The sequence below is a fragment of the Strongylocentrotus purpuratus genome, unplaced genomic scaffold (assembly GCF_000002235.5).
Source record: "Strongylocentrotus purpuratus isolate Spur 01 unplaced genomic scaffold, Spur_5.0 spur5_scaffold_14, whole genome shotgun sequence".
NCBI classification, from domain to species: Eukaryota; Metazoa; Echinodermata; class Echinoidea; order Camarodonta; family Strongylocentrotidae; genus Strongylocentrotus; species Strongylocentrotus purpuratus.
Window position 1 is genome coordinate 17,734,837 of NW_022145599.1, and position 19,663 is coordinate 17,754,499.

Genomic DNA, 19,663 nt, shown 5'->3' on the forward strand with positions numbered 1-19,663 from the left:
TCTTGTTCTATTTGCATTCCCTGTATCTTTACTTCATCTTCGTGATAGGCTACATAGCCCTTGGAAGATTACTAGATCTCTCTCTCTCTCTCTCTCTCTCTCTCTCTCTCTCTCTCTCTCTCTCTCTCTCTCTCTCTCTCTCTCTCTCTCTCTCTCCCCCCCCCCCCCCCCCCCCCCCTCTTCTCTTGCTCTTCCTCTCTCTCTCTCTCCAACTCCCCCTCTCTTTTTTCTTCTTCTCATATTAGTGGTCTATTTTACATTTAATCAAATATGAAGATAAACATTTGCACAAGATTGGTCATAAATCTGAAGAGCATGTACAGTATATTCTTTATTTTGCAATAGGCACATATAGTTAGCAATCAACCTGGGGCCAGAGAGAGAGAAGACATAAGGACCTTGCTAATTATCACTCAACAAATATTAGAAAAATAAAATGACCATACCATTGGAAGGAAAGCAAATTGTATGTGTATCAAATTAAAATACATGTAATTTTCTTGCTCAGATGACAATAACAGGGATGCAATTTAAGTAACAACTTGTCTAAGATGAAAATTCACACAATGCAAAGGTGCTCCAACAATTAATCCAGTGACAATTGCTTTAGGTTTTATTTCATCGGAAGTATAGGGTTATGGTTACTGGTTAGGGTTGAAAGTGGACTTAAGGTTAGGATTAGGGCTGGGCATAGTGTTGGTCACTTCACAAGCTTGAAGCTAGACATTTTTTCAGTGTACAAAATTGACACTGAGCAACTGCCATACTCATACAAACAATACAAAAAAAGGCAAAATGACAGCTGACAATCCTTCTTTTTAAGAATCAATATCTCTGTTTATCTCTTATGTATTTGAAATACTTGGTACATAATGGTAAGATGAACTTTGTAACATAAATATCTAACCATTAAACAGCACAATAAACAGTGAGGGTTTAGCTTCACCAGTATATATGATAAATACATCTGTATTTATTATATATACTGGTGATGCTAAAAAATGACCACTTCTAATTTTATCAACTTGTAATTATGTTGAAGAATTTCAGGGTACAGTTATTTAAATTTTATTCTGTTAACAAAAATGACAATAGACCATTACAAATATAGGAAATGTTGTTGCATGTTTTAGGCACGTAAAAGCAAAACTTTTGATCACACAAATGGGTGACGTTACCAGTTGTTCTCTAATAATCTAAACACTGCTTCCAATGACGAACACAACACTATGTCAGGGAGCATGTTATCAATGATTAGACTCATTTTGGTTCATGAGGTTTTGTGCGACTTTGTGTTATCGAAGCCATGATCAGAATATATATTGTAGAAAAATTGCTTGCTCAACTGACTGACGTGCTTTCAATAACTGAAAGACAAAATAATGTGTTTGATGACACTAAGATAAGAAGAACTTAAAGGTAATACAAAGTTTTGGTATTGGGTCATGAATTTGGTTCTAATGAACATATTGGAAGCATATGCGATCCTACAATATTCAGTGATCATTGTTGCGGTTTAAATCGAGCCTAAAGTTATGAAATTGTAAATAATAACCTCTTTATGTTGTTTAGCTCTCTCTCAATGTCAAGATATTAATTAAGCTATAAAATAATGTTTCTTGAAAATATCGACCGATTAGCTATTCCTGTTTGGAAATTATATATCACAACTACATATTCTGAGATTCTCATGGTCGCAGCTACCATTGTACGGCCGTAGGTGCTATTTGAAATTTATCAAAATTTACCGGGAGCACCGGTAAATTTTTATATCCAATTTTTCTTGAAAGCAGAAGTGTTTTAGGGGCTTAATTTTCTAGTGCTTATAATATATCCACAGGGGCATCCAAATATATCAAATTGTAAAGAATCACTATCCACCCAATTTTCTAAATGTCCCAAAACTTTGTATTACCTTTAATTGAGATTTATTAAACTATGTATGTAGACTGTAGAACAAAAATATGACGTCATCTAGAAATGTACAGGTTTATCACATACTCTATTAACAGTAATAACAAAGATAGAGATCCAATGGAAATTAATAAAACAATTGTTTTTGCGTGCAATATGCAACACTGCACTAGAAATTAGTTAATATAATTAAATCTTTCCCAGTTTCCATGTCCATATAGTAGTATAACAAGTGGGGTGAAATCTTCCCATAAGTACATACTCTTTTCTCCGATACTGCAAAGCTGAAGTAAGTTTTGAAATATAATCTTTTCCTTTATAGAAAGAGAAACTGTTGATTCATTAGAGTAAATAAAAATAACATCTAAATTATAAAACGATAACAAATAACTAACAAATAACATCTCGTAATACTTTGTATTAAAAAGAAAATAATCACTATCTTCACTTGAAATTGAAATAAAAGTTGAGCCTAGGTATGCAGCCTTCGTCATGAGTTTGGTATGGTTCCTTTCAAGTACCAGTGGGGGCTCTTGAAGATGCATACATTCTGAGAAAAAAATGAAATAGATAGAGATATTTTCATCAATCATCAACAAAATATTGATATGAAAAAGGATGATTTCATCACTATTTATATTTTTCTATCAGGTAAACCCATGTTAAAGATGTTCATGTGTGGTTATAAATTCGTTCGTGAAGTAGGCAACTTGGCGATCACGACATAACACTGAGCTCCCGTGTGTACGTCCGTATGCTGCCCTCTATATACCCACGCTTGAGCAACTTTAAAGATAATGTAAGCATCAAATCTGTGATATACTAAACAAAAGAGGATTCTCCTTCACTAGGTGAGTCTATTGAATGATATATTTAAAGCATAACTTATTTGTTACTCACTCTAAAAGCATTCAATTTTATAAAGTTCTTCTCCTTTTCCCCACTTTTAAATGTTATCTTAAAATCACGTAATTGAAATGTTGAGTATTTTTATTTCATTCATTACTTACGTTATCATTTTAAATATTTCTATTAAATTCACCTTTATTAGGAGTTCCTCTACTTACAAATTATGACACTGCTCTCAGATTTAGACATATGAATAGATTTTGTTTAAATCTCTACAATACGAGGCAAGCTGGGGGGGGGGGGGTTTTCATAAAGATCCTAAGTTGATCTTATCTCTAAGTTGGACTTAAAGAGAGGGTTGAGTTCTGGGAAGAGGTGAAAAATAATTTGTGAGCATTACTCATTCTTATTATGCAAGAGTGGAAGAACATCAGATAAAGACATGTTCCCTGAAAAGCATGGCTCTTCAAATGCCTTCATGTTCTAAATATGCATGTAACATCGGAAAAATCGGGGGCCGGCTTTTTACGCCACGTGTTCGTGTAGTCCCATATACATCTTTTTGTGCAAGTGTTTGTAACTTTACCAAGACTTGGCCAAATTTCTTATCATTTTGATGATTCCAGAACCTTGCAATACACACAAATTCTTATATGCTAGATGATCAACCTTTTCTGGTCAGTTCCACACCGTTTCTTTCTCAATGCAATCGCATGACCAGAACTCAACTTCATCTTTAACAATTATGGAAAGCTGTTTAGCATCTTTAAAAATATTTTGTAAAAGTTATTGTAAAAGGCATAAAATGTTGATTCAAATCATTTATATTTTCTATCATCAAGGAGTTTTCATGTTCTTAATGTGGAATTTATGAAAAGTCAAGAATACTTCAATTTTTGCTTTTGAATATGTTTTATATTAAGGCTACGAATGGCTATCCATAATGTTAAGCTCCAACTTAGAGTTAAGTTCAACTTAGGATCTTTGTGAAACACCCCCAGGTCTCATACTTACTTTGAGAATTCTATCAAACTCTGCTTTACTAGGCGGGTCCTCTCCTAAAATTTCTTTGCACTGCTCCATGATGTGGGTCTTCTTCACTTTAAAGTTCTCTCGGAACAGATCGATGATTACCCCTCGAAACTGAGGATTGATAAAAATTAAGAAATATTTTTTTAATTTGATAATTATATGGATGACAAGTAGGCAAATATTTTGAATTTCTACACATGAATGTCTAATTATGATATGTTTGAAATAAGAAACATTGAACATTGTCACTAAAGTTATTAAAATGAATCATATGGATAATATCTTCAATTTCTACACATAAAAACCTAATTATGATAGGTTTGAAATAATGAACATTGAACATCGTCACTAAAGAGTGATTGAAATAAAAACCAAAGGATGATAAATGAATCAAACTGTTATCGATTAAAAAAAAAATAAAACTACTTTCTCTTGCAATACTAGACTTATTCAGGTTAAAAATAGCTTAACATGGCATCTGTAATCCTACTGCTAATTTGTATTTTTGCAATCATACATGAATCGCTACATTTAACTTTGACAGTGTAACATTTGTTGGGATTGCAGTTTCACCATGTGGGTTGACAAAATACTGAAACTGCAAACCTAGCAAATGTTATACACACCACTATGCAAAACTTAATCTTAGGATGATTCAACAGTGTACTGTGTTATTTTGTAAAACATGAGAGAAAAGAAAGAACAAAAGGAAACAGAAAAAGAACAGTAGAAAATTAAAAGTTTCTTGATAAAATGACACTAACCTTGTCATGTGATTCACCAAGGGCCGTTCTACAGAATAATCTCTTATCTGGTACATCGTTGTACTGAGATGGCCACTGAGTAAGGAAGATAAACAAGATTCAGGGTATTATACTGCTGTCATCATCACTACTGGCACCATCATTGAATTCATCACCATTAACATCATTATTATTATTATTATTATTATCAGCATCATTAGCACTAGCACAATGAGTCATCACCAAGATAATCATCAATATTACCATCATTGCCATATACCATCACTATAATCACCATCATCATCATTGTCATCTTCATGATCATCATAAATATCATCAGCAATTTCAGGATCATCAAATCTCTTCCTCCTCCTCCTTCTCCTCCGCCGCCTCATCATCATCATCATCCTCCTCCTCCTCTTCCCCCTCCTCCTCTTTCCCTTCCTCCTCCTCTTTCTCTTCCTTCTTCTCCTCCGCATCATCATCATCATCCTCCTCATCATAGTTGGATTTCCCTATAAATACTTTGGTGGAACTTGGTGATATTCAGTAATTTACTCTGCTACATGATCACAATAACAATAACAATACCTGTATAGGTCTCTTACAGAGCACTCAGATGCCATATCTACAAGGCACTGCATGCTCCAATATGTAATTAAAAGCATTACATATGAAAGAAAGGATCCCAACTCACTGCAACTTGAAGCAGGGTTCCGCCAATTTCCTCGGCGCACTCTTCCAACAGCTGATCGGTGACCCCCGACCCCAGCACGTGACCTGGAGGACACTCGGTCAGTCTTCCCATCAGCATCTTCCTCATCTGGGTGATGCTCAAAATGGAATGCTCCTGGAAGGTATCCCCCAGGAAAGTTCTAAGTTCACTTTTCAAATCCCCACCACCACCACCACCGTCGGTCGACGCCCCCGCGCCCCCGTTGGTGGTATTGCTCATGGAGTTTGAACGACTTCGGTTTCTGCTCCCGCCCTCGCCGGTCGAGTTTGTGAGATGTGAGCTGCCCTCTAGAGAGGCCATGGTGGGTATGCGCGAGGGTTGCTGGGAAGGGGTGAAAGTGTCTAAGTCTATGACGTGATTGGTTGGATCCATGTTGTTCGTCGTCGATGATGACTTGGTTGGACTGGAGTCGGACATTGAGGATGACTTGCTACGAGCTCGGCTGCGTGCTGTCTTGACTCGCTCCGCACCAGAAATAATTTCAACTGCATGTACAGAGACAAGAAATAAATTTCATCAAAAATTGCATCTTCTCATAAATATTAATAAATGAATTTAATAGCATTCCTTCATTTTCTAAGGTTGATACATGCAAGAATTGTCTTAAGGAGTGCATCTTCTACTTTTGGTGTTTGAATAAGATTGGAGTTATCGCAAATACAACAGAACTATGTATGAACTTCAGTATTAATTGATGCTACATGACATATATTCAATGCTTGTAAATTACTTATAGCTTTAAAGAAAAGCCTACCAAAGAAATGGGAAAAGTTCCATTCATTACCTCTGCTGTGAATTCTTGTAAAATCATTTGATTCTGACTAGAGATAATGTACATTTGAATGGCAAGGGATAGCTGATGTTTTTTTATTTTTTCAATTTTTTTTATTATTTCATCTTCTCCTTTTCATATCACAACCATATTGTCATGCATAATTCATGTATGCTTTTATGTCATTAGACTCTTCAGACCTACTACAATGGAGATCTACTAAAATAAAAACCAACACAAAAATATCACAAGGATAAGGATTATGTTTTCATTCTCACATAAAGAGTACACATTTTAAATCAGTATCGAGTTAATCATTTTGTTCTCACCTTCATTTTTCACTTTGGCTTTCTTCTCTGTCTCATGTTTGGGAATTTTCAAGATCTTGGAAATTCTGCAAGACAAATAAAAATGGTATCACGAGATTGAACATCAGTGTACTCTGCAATATTCTTCTCTTTAACCTGAATGTAACAAATATGGCCAATACTCATCTAATAAACACCATATGATCAGATGTTTGATTTTTAGGTACAAAAGACTTTATAATGCTGTCCTTCCCCTCTTCCATACCGTTTGTGGAAAATTCTATTCAAGAACATTTTTCTTCCTGGAACAGAAACATGTGACTCATTGTCATTGTATTCCTACTTAAAGATAAAGTTGAGTTTTGGTCATGCGATTGCATTGTGAAAGAACGTTGTGGAATCGATCAGAAAAGGTTGATCATCTAGCATATACGTATTGGTGTGTACTGCAAGGTGCTGGAGTCATCAAAATGATAAGAAATTTGGCCCAGTTTTGGTATAGTTACAAGCACATAGTTACACAGAAAGATGTATATGGGACTGCGCGAACATGTGGCACAAAAATCGTTCCGGATTTGTATGCTGTTACATGCCATATTTAGTATATTAAGGCATTCGAAGAGCCATGCTTTTCAGGGAACATTTTTTATCTGATGTTCTTCCACACTTGAATAATAACAATAATGCTCACTAATTATTTTTCACCTCTTTCCAGAACTCAACCTTCTCTTTAACAATTAAACAGTCATCATAAATCCCAATATAACACTTTTTAAATGATGATAGATTAGATTTTTAGTAACTCAGAGGGGGCTTCTGCTTATTTGCGTGTTAACTAAACTCACTGCTGGAGCTTGTTCTGCCATAGCATCAGCTGGCGTTGATGGACTTCAGAGTGACGGTCGACGAAGTCCTTGTCGTATTCGTGGAGAAACTCCCAACCCAGATTAACCTTGGGTTTGGCCATCTGCTCAAGAATCTCTTTGGTGTCTTCTGCTTGCAACTAAAAGTAACCAACAAAGAAAAGAATAGATAAAATAAGACGGTGTCTTTTCAAATTATGAGAGACACTGAGTGATCTTCAGCTCCAGTGGTACATCTACCTTTAAAGTACTGAACAGAAAAAAGAGGAAGCACGAAATTCATTGGATTTCACAAGAATTCAAAGGGATAAATGACATAGAATGAAAAAGTTTATAAATCTGTGATAGAGGGAGAGGTAAAAAAAAAGAAAGAAAGAGGGATACTCTAATAAGCAGATAAAGATAGGGGAGGAAGAGAGAGAGAGAGAGAGAGAGAGAGAGAGAGAGATGATGCAACAAATTTGGAAATAGGCATTGCTTTTTGTTTGGAAAATCATATAAACTGAATACAAAAGAAAAGCCTCCAACACATTTTTTTAATTCAGCAGCTTCATCGTAAAGAAAAAATTATACAGAAAAACAGAATCAAATAGGATTGGAAAAAGTAAATCAACAATGATAATACAATTTATAATTTTGCAAGATTCTTTGAAAGCCTTACCTTTGTAACAGATGCTACTTCTTTCCTCACCACACATCGACTCTGAGTAAATCTCCACATCTAAGAAAAAATATAAAAATGGAACTATTATTGAGAACATATCAAAACACTATATAGTACACAATTTTGTTTCATTAACATAAAGATTAAAATAAAAACTACCTCTTAAATTATTCAGTTATTTCCAACAAATAAATACATACGCATAACACATTCAACGACTGTCAATATAAAACTAATAATACTCTGTGTTTCGATGTTTCTAAGCACTTTACAGATATATCATTACCCCCAGTCATCGGATTCAGGCTTGCCCGACACAATGTATGCACATTCTCCACTCCCTGAGGAGCATTCCAGCCATTTTTCAGCCGCTTACAATGATAAGCATACTACATTAACCTTCCCATCCTACCGGGTACCCATTTAACACCTGGGTAGAGAGTGGCAAATGTAGATTAACGTTAGTGACGGGCTGGGATTTGAACCCCATACCTTGTGATCTACAGACTGGCGACTTATCCACTAGACCACAACACCTCTACAATATATAGTCCATTGAAATATATTTTCACAGGATGATCTCTTACCACATAGTCTCTTCCTCTACACAGGATCTCAGCTGATACTCCACTTATGGGACTGCAGGTATCCTTGGGGTACAACACCTCACTGTAAATGAGAATGGGGAAGAATTTCACAGGGAAAAGCTTAATGGTGGCACCTTTAAATAAATTGGTTAAAGTTGATACTCTAAGACAATCTCAAATACTGAGATAATTACATAAATAGAAAGCTTTTAACCCCCATAATAAAACCAAATGGTGTCCACCCGACAAAACAAGTTTAGAATAATGAATTTATTCGAGTAAACTCTACCAAAATATCTAAGTCTGAAACCCAGAAGTGCACGTAGAGTCGGGCCTCTATCCGTGACGTCACGAACGGGAGTCATGGGCTCAGTGAGAATGAATGGCAGTGATATCCCTACGTAAATGCTATCCTGTCAGAGCTTAGATTTGTTGTTGTTAAGGAGTATATTTGATGGATTTTCTGTTTTCATTTGAATGAAGAATAACGAAGCAACATTTTCCAGTCGCTGATTTCTTTTTATATCCTCATATTCACCTATTTGGTAGAGATTTAAGACGAGTTTACTGCTTAGGAATTAAAGTTAAATCGTGCACTTATGAATAGGCGGATGCATTATATTGTCATCAGATGTACATGAGCAGTTTTGTAAAACGAATAGGTCTAGAACTATGATAGTACTTATCATAGATGTGTGTGACTGCCTCAAAAAAGGATACAGTACCAGTTAAACATTTTATGTTGTAAAATATCAAACTTGAACGAGATCATGCAAGCGCGCTTCCTCTATAATATTTTGGCAAGTGATGCGGCTCTTGCATGAACGTTCGTGAAGCGAGCAGAATCGGGAGGTAAGACCAAGCCGCTGCTCTAGGCGCTGCTTGCTTGTGATGGAACGTACGTGCGCTAGTTATATGTTTATTTATCGGCAATTGCAAGAGAATGAAAGGGACGTTGCCAGCTAAGAAAAACAACTAACAAAGACTTGCTCCTGACTACCGGTGTCAGAATTGGTAGATGAAGGATGTTCAGGGCCAAGGAAGGCGAAAGACATGGGAAAAAGGAAGAAGAAACCATCGGGAGATCGCTGTAGTGTATGGTAATGAACTGTGCATGGGTAGACAGCTACTGTTCACTCCGTGCCTGGGCCGATTTCAACACCAAAACAAAAATTACATGGTGAAAATATCGACTAATAGCACATCGTTGGCATGTATATGTCATAATTTTTAAAAGGGGAATTGATATTAATACTATGAAGTACTAGGGGAAGGTAAAGAATTGTACATAGAATTATGATTTATTAGACTTTTCAGCCTTTGAAACAAAAATATGCAGAAAATCGTATCACTCTGCACATGTTTGCTATGGAACATCCGGGTACGTGAATATACTCTCTCCCGGACGTGAGGTCATAAATAGTAGACCAGCGCCGTGACTGATTTTCTATGCAAAGAGAGGCGGATATTTTAGACATTTCAATTGAGGATTTCGAGTAGACAGAATTTTTTTGTGATATACTAAGTAATTGAAAAACTTAAAAATAACATATACTTGCCGTAGGTAACAAATTAAGGGACATTTATTTGCTTAGAGTATCAACTTTAAGATCCGTGGTCTCTGAAGTAACCATGAGATTATATCAGAGAGTACAGACATTAAAGGACCATTAATGACATGGCTGATCAATATCATGAAAAAGGTGTTAATTTAAACCACTCTTCTAGTAATAATCTCACAGTTAACAGATTCAACAGATAGAAAAAGAAGATCAGGGAGACAGTGAGGAAATATTGAATGAGAGACAGAAGGAAAATTACAGAGAGACAAAGAGAGGGGGAGACAGAACAAACAGACACACAGACGATGCAAGCTGTCATCCACCACCTCTAAAAACCCAGCAACCCTGGATTAGCAGGGCTATCATTTGAAGGGCTCCATGAACGGCAATTGAGGAAAGAGGTAGGGGAAGAGAGAGAGAAAGAGAGAAAGAGAAAGAGAGACATAAAGACTAGCAGACAGATGAACAGACAGACAGACAGACAATGCTAGATTCCATCTATTCACCTCTTGCCGACTTAGCAGCCCTGAACCAGTAGGGCTACCATCTGGAGGGTTCAAAGAATAGCAATTGAGGAAAGAGGGAGAGAGAGAGAGAGAGAGAGACGGGCAGACAGACATAAAGACAGACAGACAGACAGACAGACAATGCTAGATTTCATCTACCCACCTCTTGACGACCCAGCAGCCCTGGACCAGCAGGGCTACCATCTGAAGGGCTTGAAGGAACAGCAATGGAGGAAAAAAGTAGAAAGAGGAAGAGAAAGAGAGAGAAAAAGAGAGAGAGAGAGAGAGAGAGAGAGAGAGAAAGGCAGACAGACAAACAGACAAACAGACAGACAATGTTAGATTTCATCTACCCACCTCTTGACGACCCAGCAGCCCTGGACCAGCAGGGCTACCATCTGAAGGGCTCGAAGGACCGACACCTGGTCATAGTTTCCGGGCAGAATGGTCATCAACTGAGAGAAACGGATTGATTTTGCTGCAAGAAAAATGGGAACAACAAGAACAGAATTGAAAACACAATTGCACATCAGTAGACAGGCCATGTATCTCATTAAAAGTAATACATACATGTATATACACCGAATGACAATGATAACCCTCTAAACATGGCAATACATTAAACAGATTCCCAGAAAAACATTCTTATCATAAAATTCCTAACATACAAAAGAGGAAAAATGTTATGTTTTACCATTGATTAGGAGAGCCCTGACTTGATCTGGCAATGACATTGTCTTGAGTTGTGACATAGATAGAATGTTGACTGGCATGTTAGGCTTGGCGAGTGAATCCTCCTCCATCTCAGGAATCAGCGACGTTAAATAATCTCTGAAAGAGGACAAAAGAGGGGGGTATCAATTAATTATTAACTCAAATGCAACACACAATGAATATGATTTTATTTCAAAAAGTTGAATAATCTCTGAAAGAGGAAAAAAGAGGGGGGAATGGAGGAATTAAATATAATTGCAACACATACTGAATATTGTTTGTTACAAACAGGTTATTTCCAAGATTTCACTACAATTAATATTTAGAAAGAAAATAGCAACCAGTCAAACATTCACATCCACTTTTGTTTGAGGCTTGAATGAATCTTAAATGTTAGTTGCACATTTGATCAGATATGACAAAACTTTCCAAGAAACAGCACTTCAATATACAGTCAAAACTGTCTCAGTGACCACCTGTTCATAATGGTCATTTGTATTGTCTCCCTCTCTACAAAGGCCACTTGTCTATAGGGGTTACTTCTTTTCTAATTGTTGGGTGGTCTTTATAGACAGGTTTATACCTACATTTCCTCAGCGACCACCTCTACATAAAGGCCACTTGCCTATAGTGGTCACATGTATCATCTCACTCTTGGAATACAAATGTGTTTAGGAATCGGACTAGTTATGACACCTGTCTACAGTGATACTTTCTTTTCTAATTGTTGGGTGGTCTTTATAGACAGGTTTGTATCCCATTCCCTCAGTGACCACCTCTCAATAAAGGCCACTTGCCTATAGGGGCCACATGTATCATCATGCTCTTGGAAGAAAAAAAGTATTGTGGAACCTGTCTAGAAAGGCCCCCTGTTACTTTTTTTCTAACTGTTGGTGGTCTTTATAGACAGGTTTATACCCCATTCCCTGTGTAGCACAAACTAAACATGTGTATGGGATGAAGGAAGTTGAATGAATGAGCATACTTTGGTGGCAGTGAAAGCTGGTTGATCTCGCTGTCCATTGCCTGGCAGAACAGGTGCTCTCTTTCTCTCTCTGATTCATAGTCCTGGAAAAGAAAGAAGAAAGAAAACAATACTACTATGGCTTTAAATCAATAGTTCCATTTAAACAGATTAAATAGGATTTATCTTACCCAAAATAAAACACAGATGGGAAAACAAATTTTTCATTTGATGGTGCTGCTCTTTTGAATAGTTAATCTTATTTTTTAAGAAATGCGCCATCAAATTCTTCTTCACGTACTCTTTTGTTTTGGCGTTATGATAATCTTGATTATTGAACTGGTCTATTGTGTTGTTTATCGTTTCTTTTCTTTTGTTTGAAAATGTTGTAACTAAATTTATTTTGTCTCGAATAAATTGTGTATTTATGTTGTAGGGCCTCCACGCAAAACAATATTTAACTACTGATAGAGCCACTCTGCTAAAATAATAAATAAATAAATATATATAAGTAAATAGAAATTTCACGGATTAAAATATATTTAAGTCTAAAACTCCAAAGTTAATCATCTATGTGGTGTTTTTTGTCCATTTTTAAACAAAAAATCCTTGTGAAATTGCTGCTCTACTGTCCATTATTAGTTTGTCAAAATTGTAGAGTTTAGTAGCCAGTGTCAAGTATAAGATCTTTTACATAGACACATGCGGAATAGTCTGAATTATACATCAGGACTATGAAACAGAAACAAGGAACGCATTGTCAAGTTTGTGTCTATGGAAGATTTTTCCAATTTTGCAACAAGACAAAGAAAAGATTTAGAGTCTGGTTATTAGAGGTTCATCTATGAATATGGTGTCTTTGTAAATGGCACAGAATGGGTTCAAATCAATCCAGCTCTGAATATTCTTACATCAAGAAATTCAATCCTACATACATTGATTTACATTGCTTCCTTTTTCCTATTGCAGCAAAGGCATTGCCATAGCCCCAAGTAGCTCACAATCTTTTAGTGACAATTGGTAGGTTCAGAGCCCAATTTCACGAAACTTGACATCAGTGACGAATGACAATTTTTGTTATAAGCTACTGAAATCCTTGCTTCTGATTGGTTATCAGCAGATTTGTCACTGATTTTTGTTGTTTGTCATTGAAAAAAGGCTTTGTGAAACACTCCCCAGGTCTACAGTGTACTTACTTCAAGAGCTCTGTGATGGATGTGGATCCATTGTTCCTCGGCCATCTTCTTGGCATGGTACTCGTAGGAGGCGAGTCGTCTGGCCTTGGCCTGGTCAGTCTCATGCCTGACCATCTGCACAGTGACCGGCTTGACATCCTCCTCATCCTGGGAGTCTCCAGCTGAAAGACAAAGATCGAGAAAAAAAAGATGGGACTCAAATTATTAGGAAGTGATGTTGGAAGATGATGCAAGAAGTGCAGATGGAGAGTGTTTTGTTTTGTTTCGTTCAATTATTTATTTTTATTTTTATTTCTATTTTTTCCTTGCATGTTGAGGTAATGGATTAATTCTTATTTACAATGGACTAAATTGAGAATATTGCAGTGTTAAAGAGGCTCATGGAAGTTCCTATCTAAAAACAAAAAGGGATGTCATTTGTCACCATACAAATACAAGATGTTGTAGTAAGAACTGTCACTGATGAAAGTAACAAAAATGACTACCGGTATGTTTATGTTTTTTTATGAGTAAATGTTAAATGTTGTTGTTAGTAACACTGACAGATTCTTTTACGGGATGATTGTCAGAGTGTTGTTGGTTATCCTGTTGATGATTTATTTGGTAACGTAATCATGATGTCATTGCTGCTTATGATTTTGATGTTGATGTGCAAAATTTGCAATACCATTAACGTTATAATCACGATGGTAAACAAGTAATAGAAATGTGAATGAGGAAAACGGTCGTTACTAGAACAGTGATTATTAAAAGCAGGACTGCATTACTTGCGCCCAATATATAGCAAACAATGCCTAAGCATCACCCATTGGTCCCCCATGATCCCCTTTTTCTTACATGTATGTTAATCGAGAGCTGATTTGAATGTGAATGAGGAAAACGGTCGTTACTAGAACAGTGATTATTAAAAGCAGGACTGCATTACTTGCGCCCTATATATAGCAAACAATGCCTAAGCATCACCCATTGGTCCCCCATGATCCCCTTTTTCTTACATGTATGTTAATCGAGAGCTGATTTGAATGTGAATGAGGAAAACGGTCGTTACTAGAACAGTGATTATTAAAAGCAGGACTGCATTACTTGCGCCCAATATATAGCAAACAATGCCTAAGCATCACCCATTGGTCCCCCATGATCCCCTTTTTCTTACATGTATGTTAATCGAGAGCTGATTTGAATGTGAATGAGGAAAACGGTCGTTAGTAGAACAGTGATTATTAAAAGCAGGACTGCATTACTTGCGCCCTATATATAGCAAACAATGCCTAAGCATCACCCATTAGTCCCCTATGATCCCCTTTTTCTTACATGTATGTTAATTGAGAGCTGATTTGATGAGATAACCACCTGTCAATGACCACGCAGGGAGGTCTCATCCCTCCTTGCCAAAGTAGTGCAGATAGGCTTTAACAACCCTCTTTACCAGAGCTGAGCGTAACTTACCATCGACCTCCATCTTCTCTTGTTTGATCTTGCTGTCAGCCTTGTCCAGGTATTCAAAGCTTGGTCTGAGTTGGACAATGCTATGAAGAGGTGTGAGGTGCAGCTCACCTTGGAAACAGATAAGAAGAATAATAATAACAAGATGATCGTTGGATCTAGGCATTCATTCTTGAGCCGAGCTGAGGTTACAGAGGTAAAGCTGTGGGTTATTATAGTTTAACACTTAAATCATTTGACAAGACATTAAACTACATTTGCCACTCTCCATCCAGGTGAAGAAAAGTAGCCCCCGAAAAAGAAATATTAATTTTTTCCCTGGGTTTATAATATAACCCAAGCTCTAGCTGAGTTACGATGATAGAGCCCTCAAGCATTCAAGGATTTCTTTCTTCTGGGAACTTATTTACTTCACCCGGGTGGAGAGTGTTTAACAAAGTTTAATGCCTTGCCATGTGATTTCAGTGCCACAGCAGAAAATTGAACCCTGAACCACATGGTTTATAGTCCAGTGACATATCCACTAGACCATGACACATGTTAACAAAGCACTGTGGACAGCTATTGGTTTCCTTGAAACAATCAGGTGAAACTATTTTCATCTACCACATTTCTGATCATCACATACTTCTTGTACACTTCTCATGTATGCAGAGCTAAGCATGAAACACACTTCTAAAGATGATTCAGATAATTCTGTAATACTTCAGTTTTTAAGTGGATTTCTTTTCAATATTCAGTCCTTTTCTTACCTCCTTTCAAGACTCCTACTGCATATTTAGCCATAGAGTCCATTGAGTTGGTAGAAGTCAACATCTGACGGTCCATCACATCACTGTGAAATAACAAGAAAAGTTGAGATATTTTATACTTATGCGACAAAGAGACACATGTATATAAAAAATAACATCGTTCATTACAAGTTCTATCTTAGTTTTGAAAGTGTCATGAAAGACAAATGTTAAACATTGCTCAGGAATTGGTTAAATGTAAAACAATGTTCAGATATTACTAAAATGTTGAATAGTGTTCATAAATTAGTAAAATGTTAAATATTGTTCAGGAATTAGGAAAATGTTTAACAATGTCCAGGAATAAAAAAAAAGTTATTTATTGTTCACAAAATAAATAAATGTAAAATTTGTTCAGGAATTAAAATGTTTAGCAATGTTAAGAAATTAGGTAAATGTAAAATATTGTTCAGAAATTTGTAAAATATAGAAGATAGTGCTAATTACCTCATGAAAGACCTGTTTTCTGTGCTGTTTATTCCATCTACGTTGAGGGCGATCTGCTCTCCTTTTCCTTTAGCATAGTGATCAGTTTGTGTGTCCAGAGACAGCTCCAGTTCCAACTGTTTACGTATAAATTAATTATTATAAATTAGTTTCAATCACTTTTCACAGAATTACCCCCCCCCCCCCCCCTCCCCCATTCAAAGAATTAAAGACTGATTTCAACATGTTATACAAAGATAGAAAACTTGAGATCAATCTGATTGGTTACAAATACACAACCTATGATGTAACTTGTACCGGTACACAAAATTTTTAATTATGTGACACATGTTGATGATGATATAATATATTACTTATAATAGCATGATTTCTGATTTTAAAGATCAGTTGGGGCTCAATTACAAGGGGGTTCATCACTGCTTTTAAAAACATTCATTGTTTCGACTACTATACTATAATAACAATAATAATAATCTGGATTTATACAACGCTTAATATGGAATAACGTCTCTATTAAGCGCTTTACGGATATTATTATATATATATATATATATCTTCAAAACTTTACTTTACTTTATAAAAATATTGTTGCGCTCTGGCTAACAAGAGAAAAGAATGATGAGTGACTTTACCTTAAGGCTGTGCACAACAGTGTAATGAGGTACCCGAGTACACTCCTATGTTTACAAGCGAATACTCGAGTATTCGGACGCCATGTTGTTTTTTTTTTTTAATTTTATTTAATTTTTTTTTTTTTTAATTTAAAAAAAAAAATTTTTTTGCCACCACCATACATACCACTGGAGCAGTATCCCAGTTCTGTTGCCGAAAACGCATGCAATTTTACTTTGAGTTGCAGTTGAAGGCGCCGATTTAATAATAATAATAACAGTGAACAATGCTGTTTTAAAAACCAAGGATGGCAGATATCCAGACATTTGGTCCCAGTTTCTGAGTGGTGAGTTTGACAGTGCTTGAGTTGGGAAACATTTTTACCGACAGCACCATGCCAGCGGCCGCCGCTCACCCAGGCACGGGTAAGCGTCGGCCTGGACATTTAAAAAAAAAATATTTTTTTTGTTGCCGAATATTCGGGTACGAGAAATCGTACCCGAGTAGTTGTCAACCGTGCGGGTACTCGAGCATTCGACTACCCTTCACAGCCTTACTTTACCTTCTTCTGTTTTGGCTTGATCCGAGCCGAGGTGTACTCAAACTCATCATAGGACATGTGACTAGGACGAACTGGATACTGCATAGGAAAGATTATAAAAGAAGAAAACACAACAAATAAATACATGTATACAACAAATAACACATGGAAGAATGTGTTACTTTTTCCTATTCCTTAAAAGAAAACAAATCAAATAAAAACATGTACCTTATACAAAAAAATAATATATGAAAGATTGGGAGAAAGATTTACTATTCCCTATTTCTTGAAATGTAATGCTTCAAGTGTTGACTATAGAAGAGTGTTTTCTATAGTGGAGTTTTCAAACTCAATGCTTGAAGAAAAAAAAACTTTTTGAGCCATCATGACACTCAGGCTTTGTCCGTCAAAATTAAAAAATAAGAAGGAAAATAGTTCAAGAATTACAAAAATTGAATTCTAATGTGGGTGTCATCCTATACATGGAGTTGACTAATAAAGATTGAAATATGTAAATAAAAGGGTGTGTGCATATACACAAAAAAAAGCAGTGTTGTGTTACCTGAAAACAGTAAAGGTTATCCGCCAACTCCTTTGAAAGGTAGACATCAACCTGCAGAGGAAAAAGAAGGGAGAAAATATGATAAAATACCAAAGGAATTCCCCTTTTCCCTAAGCACTAACAGCATTCTTGACTAAATTAAATATTGACAGGAAAAAAAAGGAATTAAAACAAATCTTCTCTGTTCTTTTCACATTGCAATAAATACAAGGAAGTTCATACTAATTACTATGAAAAGTTGGAAACTAATTATGTTATAGCAATCATCTGGCAGTGATTGCACATCCACGAAAAATGCAGACAACCCTTATTTTTAAGACGCGTCTGTCCACGTTTATGAAGACGATCCTCGTTTATGTGGACGATCCTTATTCTCGGACCAGCGCCCCTACTGATCAATAGTCTATGGCTTAAAGATAAACTTGAGTTCTGGTAAAAAAAAGAAAATGAATTCTCACAGAATCTAACGAAACTTACACTGAATGTTCAAGATTACAAATAAATGTCACGTGCCAAACAATTTTGGAAGAAAATGTATACTGGCTGAGTAATGAGCATAGAAAGATAAGGACATCGGGGTAGTACTAGCCCCGACACCATGTGTGTTGTCCCATATACATCTATCTGTGTAAGTGATTGTTACTTTACCAAGACTCTGCCAAATTTATGATGATTTTGATGACTCTAGAACCTTGCATTACACACCATTACTTACATGCTATATGATCAAGTTTTCTGATTCATTCTACACCTTTTCTTTCACAATGCAATCGCATTACCAGTACTCAAGTTTATCTTTAAGTCACAGTTAAATAATAGGAGGATTATTAAGGTTTTAACTTCTCACACACACAAAATTATGTTTCATAACTCTCACCTCACTTTCAATTCAAAGCAAAAAGTCGGAATCAAACACATCATTCATGAAATGATTGTGAATTATCATCACGCTCAGCCTCAACAATTCAGAGAAATATAAATCAATCAATGGTCTAGTCAATTCATAATAGATAATATTCTGAATCCAGTATATAATTAGTGGTATACTGATCCTGATAAATGTTGTTTCAGCTCAGCATAATTTCCTTTTCAAAATAATACCAGAGTAGTTTTTATTTACTCTATACAGGTCCCACATGTTTTATTTCGTGTAAGCTTTTCCTGTCTATTCAAACACACACCAACAAACATTTAAAAACACGTATTGTCATTGTTTTTTGCACCTCGTTACATCACAGTATTCATCAATTAAATATTCGTCATGTTTCTAATCATTAAACAAGATAGTTTATTCAGTTTTAAGTAAAAAAAACCCACCTCTTCAACAACGGGATCTGACTCTCCTTCAGCCATCGTGTTTTCACGTGTTAACCCGCCGGCTGACGTAAGATGGCGTAATTCCAAAAGTAAGTAGAGAAGTTGAGCCCATGGATGAATCAGGGATATTTAAAACACCTCCCTGGATGAATAATCATTTCTAATTTAACAAAAAACCAGGGATATGTGAGTTAAAAAACATATTCGTTTTGTTTTCAGTGATTTATTTTCTCGAGGATTTACATGTCATTGTTTTCCTCATTTTCACCATCGTCATTATTACCATCTTGCATCATAATAATGGTAATCATCATCATCAACATCATCATTATCATGGTCATCGGCGATCATCATCACCACCATCATCAACATCATCATATTGCATTATACATTATTTTTATTATTATTATTATTATCTATTATTAGGCCAATCATAAAAGCACAATACAATGACATTTTGACAGATCATACAAAAACATAAACAAAACAAGAGGAATAGGGAGAGAGTAACGTGTGGGTACCACAAATATTCGATAATTT

At 36.0% G+C, this 19,663-nt stretch overlaps 1 protein-coding gene across 2 annotated transcripts; it reads right to left on the reverse strand.

The window, feature by feature from the left end:
• Positions 1-305: 305 nt before the first annotated feature.
• LOC576157 (DNA-directed RNA polymerase III subunit RPC5) lies at positions 306-19,236 on the reverse strand. Of its 2 annotated transcripts, XM_030984346.1 has the most exons (19): positions 19,124-19,227; positions 17,807-17,857; positions 17,266-17,343; positions 16,092-16,207; positions 15,606-15,688; positions 14,857-14,964; positions 13,411-13,571; positions 12,236-12,318; positions 11,231-11,367; positions 10,932-11,014; positions 10,700-10,737; positions 8,469-8,550; positions 7,879-7,938; positions 7,200-7,357; positions 6,376-6,440; positions 5,236-5,759; positions 4,560-4,634; positions 3,778-3,906; positions 306-2,464 (listed from the first exon to the last, which is right to left on the reverse strand). In XM_030984346.1, the coding sequence occupies exons 1-19, from the start codon at positions 19,157-19,159 to the stop codon at positions 2,405-2,407; spliced, it is 2,127 nt and encodes a 708-aa protein (XP_030840206.1). In that variant the 5' UTR covers positions 19,160-19,227; the 3' UTR covers positions 306-2,404. The 2 variants fall into 2 exon arrangements, with proteins under 2 accessions (XP_030840206.1, XP_030840207.1); XM_030984347.1 differs by lacking the exon at positions 10,700-10,737 and having other exon boundaries at positions 10,894-11,014; positions 19,124-19,236.
• Positions 19,237-19,663: the final 427 nt, after the last annotated feature.

Bases quoted from the DNA above. Each gene is read 5' to 3' on its own strand.
- LOC576157 (XM_030984347.1), bottom strand. From the start codon at position 19,159: ATGGCTGAAGGAGAGTCAGATCCCGTTGTTGAAGAG. The intron at 17,344-17,806 runs GTAACACAACAC...TTTCCTATGCAG, and splicing joins ATAACCTTTACTGTTTTCAG to TATCCAGTTCGTCCTAGTCA. The intron at 16,208-17,265 runs GTAAAGTAAGGC...ATACGTAAACAG, and splicing joins TCAAGCCAAAACAGAAGAAG to TTGGAACTGGAGCTGTCTCT.